General features: G+C 35.1%; 1 protein-coding gene and 1 long non-coding RNA gene across 2 annotated transcripts; one reads left to right on the forward strand and one right to left on the reverse strand.

Annotated features, from left to right (window-relative positions):
* The first annotated feature begins 919 nt into the window (after positions 1–919).
* On the forward strand, positions 920–2684 carry LOC129299254 (disease resistance protein RPM1-like). Its single transcript, XM_054937715.1, has 5 exons — positions 920–1096; positions 1168–1415; positions 1508–1616; positions 1718–1936; positions 2397–2684. The coding sequence occupies exons 1-5, from the start codon at positions 920–922 to the stop codon at positions 2682–2684; spliced, it is 1041 nt and encodes a 346-aa protein (XP_054793690.1).
* A 520-nt stretch (positions 2685–3204) lies between these two features.
* On the reverse strand, positions 3205–6659 carry LOC129299255 (uncharacterized). Its single transcript, XR_008590530.1, has 4 exons — positions 6607–6659; positions 6355–6479; positions 6186–6254; positions 3205–4254 (listed from the first exon to the last, which is right to left on the reverse strand). It is a non-coding gene; the product is annotated as an uncharacterized LOC129299255 (long non-coding RNA).
* Positions 6660–6949: the final 290 nt, after the last annotated feature.

A 6949-nucleotide genomic window follows, 5' to 3' on the forward strand; every position in this document is an offset into this window, starting at 1 on the left:
CGAAACATGATTCAAACCTTAACCAAATTAAAAATAAAACCAAACCAAACCGAATCTATAAACACCCTTAGTCATTACTCTCCATTTACTATTAAAATAAAATAAATAAATACAATATTAAATGTGAGATATTTATTTATTTATTTATTTATTATTTTTTTAATTAAAATTTAGAGTCATTACACTAGTGTGACCCAAGTTCGCCCAACAAAAATGTTGAGAAACCTTACTTGAATCAATATATCTTGCAGCACTGAGACACAAGGATCAACAAACCTAGTTAGAGAAGAGATTTAATCTCTATCCTCCTTGGTTGGTGGAAGATATCCCCAATCTTTAATATAATGTTAATGAACTTTGCACAGAGTAAAACATACATACATACATACATACATACATACATACATATATATATATATATATATATTTGGTTACATTCTTAAAATTATTAAAAAAACATGCATCTTTTTAATTTTAAGTTTCTTTGCAAATTAACAATTACTCTCCATTTTTATTTATATGGTAGAGAGAAAAAAATTATTTCTCCTATTTATAAGTCATATTATTAAATTTTATAACAAATCTCTTTATATTTTATTAAATGTTTGAGAAAGAAAACTTTTTATTACAATATATATATATATATATATATATATTCAATAGGGGTAAAATTTATTAGAGGTGATGAACACCTGACGAGCACTGCAGACGATTTTATTTGATAATTGACGTTGAAATATTGATTATTATGCTTACGTGCAGGCAAGACCACCCTGGTCTACCAAGTATGTCACCATCGTAAAAGGTGGTGGAAAGGTTTGCAGCACATCGAGCTTGGGTGGACGTGTCGCAAACTTATGAGATAAGGAACGCATTAAGGAAACTGATTCAACAACTCAAGTCTCAGAAGGATTTTGAGATGGGCAATACGGAGACACGGGATTTGATAGAAGAAGTGAGAAACTGTCTGCAAGAAAACCGGCGCTTGACAGATTTCGACGATGTCTGGGCCACCGGATTTTGGGACGAAATTAAGAAAATATTACCATCCGAGCAAAACGGAAGCAGTATAATAATCACGACCAGAAAGAATGAAGTGGAAAGCCATTGCAAGGGTCACACACACCTTACTAAACCCTTCGTCTGAAACATCTTGAACGCCAACAGGCCGAGGAACCTTTCACCAGAATTGCCTTCCATGGTGATGAATGCCCACAAGACTTGCGACTATTGTCTGATGAAATAATCGACAAATGCAAAGGGTTGCCACTGGCTATCACGACCATTGGGAGTCTTCTTTCAAAAACAAATATAGACAACGATGATGTCAGCACCAAGTGGCAAAATGTGCATAAAAACCTAAGTCGGCTCTTGGCTAATGATACTGATGCTGGCCGGGTGTTGAACACGGTCATGTCTGAAAGTTATTATGATCTTCCTTATCACCTCAAACGTTGCTTCTCTGCTTGGGTGAATTTCCTGAAGACTACCCTATCAACTGCAACAGACTCATCCGTTTATGGATTGCAGTAGGGTTTGTCAAAGAAAACCCAGAGAGGCCGGAAGAAATCGGAAGGAAACACCTCCAAGAGCTGATAAACAGAAGCTTGATTCAGGTATGAATTAACACACGCAGCTCATTGTATTGTTGTCTTTCATGGTTTATAATTCCAAAATGTCTGATTTAGACATGGTTGTCGATCATGTTTTTTCTCAGGCTACAGTGGTTGATTGTGATGGCAAAGTTAGAAGTTGCAGAGTTCATGACATGATGCGCGGGTTCATCTTACAAAAGTTTGAAGAGATGAACTTCTGTCAACTTTTTGACGATGCTGGCAGCTCGGACTTAAACTCTTCAGACTCACCACGACGATCATCCATTCAAAAGGATTACAGAGAAAATGAGCTTCAAGGGGTTATTTCAGATCCTGGCAAGGTGAGATCTTGTATTTTGTCCAACATTAAAGGGATTTCAACAACTTTCATGACCAAGTTCAATCTTATAAGAATATTAGACTTCGATGCGACGCTCCAATTGATGCTCTTCCTGAACAAATCGGAGACTGACTGCTCTTGGAATATTTGAGTTTAAGAAACACAAAAGTCAAGACGCTTCCCGCATCCATTGGCAAGCTTCAGAATCTTCTTACTCTACACATCAAGAACTCTTGTGAACATAGGCTTTCAGGAGAAATAAACAAGCTTGCCAAGCTTCGTCAGCTTCTATGTTATTCCTTCCACGGTGGTGAAATTGATCTGGGCATGGCAGCTTTTTCTTACCGTGGACTGCAGATCATAAAAGGATTTGGGAATTCAAGGATCTACAAATGCTATACTCTATCGATTGCTACCACGTGAATGCTTCCATATTTATAGAATTAAGAAAATTAAAGCAGCTAAAGAAGCTAGGTATCACCAGACTAAGACGTCATAATGGAAGAGATTTATACAGTAGAGTCTTTAACCGCCTTACCTCACTGTGGATAGGAGCAGTGGACGAGAATGAATTTCTAGAGCTAGACTCGTTAACCAACCCTCCAAGGCACCTTGAACGACTTTACTTGGAGGGTCGTTTGCAGAGCTTGCCAAAATGGATTCCCAGACTCAAAAAGCTAGTGAAGCTATGCTTTTACGGCTCAGGAATAACGGATGATCCTATAGATTCTGTTAAAAGACTTGAATGAGCTTTTGGACCTACGACTTCGCAAGGCTTATCAAGGTGGACCTACAACTTTTTGGAACTACATTTCCAAAAAGGGTGGCTAAGAAAGCTCAAGATTACGCCTCAAGAAGCTGGAGCACTTGAAAACATTGAAAATTGATGACAAGGCACTGCCACAGCTTGAGCAGCTATACGTTGGGCCTTGCCCTCAGATGGCTGAGGTGCCTGATGACATTCAGAATCTCAAAAAGTTACAGATTCTTCGTTTTTATGATATGCCTAATTCATTCACAGATAGCATCTTGCCAGGCCAGCGAAAGCACGATATCATCAAACACATACAAAGCGTGCAAACTTCACTTAAGAGGCAGCGAGTCAGCAGATACATCAAAAACTCTCTTCACTATGCTAATATCATGAAGAACATAGTAATATATAATAGCATGCTTGCAACATTTTTCTACTGATATTTATTGTTTAGAATATATAATAGCATGCTTGCAACGTTTTTCTACTGATATTTATTGTTTAGCCTGATCGGATTGAGTTATTTATCATTGATGCATGATGTTAATTATTCAGTATATATACGTCGTACAAAGAGATATTCAAAAACTTTTATTTGATAGACATATAGTTCCTTAAAAGAAGACACGCATGTTGGACATTGTTGATCGCTAATCTTGGTACTACCAGATGAAAGCAATAGTGACATGAAGAGAGAAAGCAGCGTGCTTGGCCTTGGCCTTTCAAATAATTAGCTAGTGATTCTGGTCTTGTTTTGAAGGTCGAGCAACCACATCCACGCGGCAAGACACCAGATTGGAGGTTTTGGGTTAATATAGCATCTTTGATGTCTGTTTTGGTCATCATGAGAGTACGAATGTAACTTGCCAAGCTTCACTCGTCATTGTTCTAAAGTTGTCACCCATTTAGTTTCTTTGGGTTGACGGCTTGACGCACATGTTGTCCCTTTCCCCATTGTGTCGTGTGAGTCTATGTATCACTATTCCATGTGGTGTGATTTCTATTTTCCAGCAGAAAATAAGCATTGCAGAGAAGCAAGCAACTTCGTTAGAGTAGGTGTCTTTTAGGTTTGCTGAGACAATATCTTCCTAAGCATGTGTCACTCCTTGAAAATAAGGAATGACCAGTACGAAATATGAAAACAAAACCTATATCTCGAAAGCCTTAACATAACGAACTCTAATTTCTAAACCACTAAGACATTTGAAAATAAATCGAACCATGTCCAATATGAATAATAAGAACAGAAGACTTAATGCTTTTGTAAAAACAATTTTTGATAGAATCTCCCCATAAAATAAGACTTCCTGAAAATTCTATGACGACATTCCTCAGTATAAAATAGCATCAACAAAGAGCTATGCTCCTTCTAATTGACAAATCATGTATATATATATATATATATATATATATATGAATGTCCTAACTATAGTTTATGTGGAGCGTCTAAATAAAATATACAAAACATAAATTCAAAATTTTAAATTTTACATCCAAGCTGGTCAATAACTTCTTCACTTCACGTCAAAAGATAGCCCCTCAATAGTCAACTCGAAGTAGGTCAACTATAATATCCGAGACCAAAAATAATTTTTCAGTTAATAATGCCCCAATAATAAAAATTAAATGAATGCATGTGAACAATCTTAATGAATTTTATACACAATAAAAAAAAGAAAAAAATTCAATATAACACAATTACTTAAAATATTTCACATATTAAAATTCAAGATCAGCTAGCTTAAAATAAAATAACATAAATGAAATTAACACTTGCCTTTATCAAATTGAGTAGATCTATGAACAAAAATGTAGCAACATTTATAAATTAAAACCTCTAGAGAAAATATATATATATATATAAGTCAATTGTAAGTTCACCTTTTTTAGGACTTAACAAAACTAATAACAAATGTGGACACATAGTTCACAAGAATAAATAATTAAATGTCGCTTATGCCACGAAAATAAACGTGGACACACAATCTATAAGGGTAACTAACCAAACGTGGTCGAAACCACGAAACAAATTTAGACACATAGTTCACGAGGGTAATACTAACAAAACGCGGGTTAAAGCCACGAAAACAAACGCGAGTACGAGACCTACGAATAACAAACGTGAGAATAAAGCTCACGAAAATCAAACTAGCTAATCATTAACAATAGCGTGTCAAGGGCTAACGGAATTGTTATTAGCAATCACTGTTCTGTATAAAGTCCCATTGAAATTCATTTTTAAACATGCGAGAAAATCATCATTTTTAAAATAAAATTTTCTCTTTTCAATATCAAACTCGCATGAATTATTTGAAACATCAATCATTTTAAATATAAAAATTCACAACTAATATTTTATAAACTTTTCACCAATTTCCATGATTGTCTTTGCTAAATAAAAGAGTATTAAAATTTACAAAACATTTTTGTCAATCTTATAAATACATATCATGACAACTTCAAAAGTTAAAGAAATTTAATTAACAATAATAATCAATGTTAGGGAAACATATACTAATAACTGTAAATTGTTAAAAATAATATTCGATAAAAGGAAATTTATAAATTTATAAATTGATTGAGACATTATTCATTTACCTGCTGCATTCCCAAATTGATATAACTTACTCCTAATTAGCCTTCTAGCAACCATGCTTGGTCCTTAAGTCCCAATTACTCAAGGAGTACCATTGTCATTTTCTTATATGTATAATTTATAACCCAAAATCTACAGTCCAAAATTATTTAGGAAACAGAAAAGAAAGCAAAAATAAAAAAAATCTCAACTTTAAAGCCTTTTAAAACATTGCATCAAACAATCTCTGAAGATATTTCCAAGATTAACATAGAAACACGCCAGCATTGGTTCTTAAATTACCAACCAAGATATATTATTTTCCCTCCAACAATCTCCAGATCAAATTCGAACATTCATGTAGAGAAGAGTGTTTCCCATAATAATTTAATCAATGATCAAATAATTATCATGTGTATTTGTTACCATAAACACACAACTTATCCTTTCGATCATTTTGTCAAACATCCTCCATGCATCAATGTTCAAACTATACTATCAAGCTTCTTTCTTTTCAAATCTCTCCCTAATAATTTCTGTCACAATATATATATATATATATAGACATACGTACGCACACATTTTCAAGCAATATCCATACTATTTTAAGTTTCAGTATAGAAATTAACCAAACTAAATTCAAATTTCAGTCCTTAATATAATGAATACACTTGATTGTCCCATTCCAACCAAATCTCTCTTTTACACATTTTAACAAACACCTTATATGCATCAAAATTTAAACAATATAACAACTATGTTACTCTTTAAATCTCTTCCTCAACAATCCCCAATTATCAGCACTTAAATTGACTAAAGCTTCCCAATTTCAATTCTTTACCCAGAACCAATTTCAGCTCAAGACCAATATATACTCATTCACCTTTTAAACAACCAAAGTAATTAAAGTGGGGCACTCACCTAAAATAAACTCCCCAAGCTTCACTTTCAAATTGGAAAACTATAATCATTTTCTCCACCCCCGAGCTGCTACAGAAACAAAGGGAAGAAGAAAACAAATCTCAACTCTCCCTTCCCAATCGCACACACAATCGAGGAGGAGGAAGAAGAAAGGTTTTACCATACTCACATCGACACAGCGTCACAGAGCAGGAAAGAAGAAGAACCAAATGACGAAAACAGAGGAGGAAGTCCGCCTCACTGAACGGAGACCTGCGATGACGGAAGACCGATTCCACACGCACACGTCGGTGACTGGAAGAACAAAAGAAGCAAATGATTCTCGAACCCTCTACCTTCCTCTGTGTGTGTGTGTGTGTGTTGTGTGTTTTCATGAGACATTGAATGAAAGGAAACAACAGAAATAGGAGAGGAGGAATACCACGCGAATCTGACCTTCGACGGCAACAACGAATGCACCATGATCACCGACAATAAGGGAGTAGACGGAGGTGGAAGGGCGAAGGGAGAGAAGGGCGATGGGTTTTAGCTCTCTGACTCTCGCTTGGGTCTAGAATATTCAATAATGAGAAGGATAGGATAAAAAAAAAACTGATGCGTGTGTTTTGGGTCTTGGCATATCTGATTCTTTTTTTCTTTTAGAGGTTGAGCAAAAAATAATAAAATGCACCACTTGAACTGGACAAGGATTTGAACCCGTAGCTTGAAGATGTTAGTGAGAATATCCACCAAGCCACCAATATAACTTGTTAAATAATCTAGAA

This window comes from Prosopis cineraria, unplaced genomic scaffold (assembly GCF_029017545.1).
Source record: "Prosopis cineraria cultivar Desert tree isolate PC_DT_omini unplaced genomic scaffold, ASM2901754v1 PC1099, whole genome shotgun sequence".
In the NCBI taxonomy this organism is placed as follows: Eukaryota; Viridiplantae; Streptophyta; class Magnoliopsida; order Fabales; family Fabaceae; genus Prosopis; species Prosopis cineraria.

Bases quoted from the DNA above. Each gene is read 5' to 3' on its own strand.
- LOC129299254 (XM_054937715.1), top strand. From the start codon at position 920: ATGGGCAATACGGAGACACGGGATTTGATAGAAGAAGTGAGAAACTGT. The intron at 1,097-1,167 runs GTGGAAAGCCAT...GAACGCCAACAG, and splicing joins TCACGACCAGAAAGAATGAA to GCCGAGGAACCTTTCACCAG. The intron at 1,937-2,396 runs GTGAGATCTTGT...AAATTAAAGCAG, and splicing joins TTATTTCAGATCCTGGCAAG to CTAAAGAAGCTAGGTATCAC.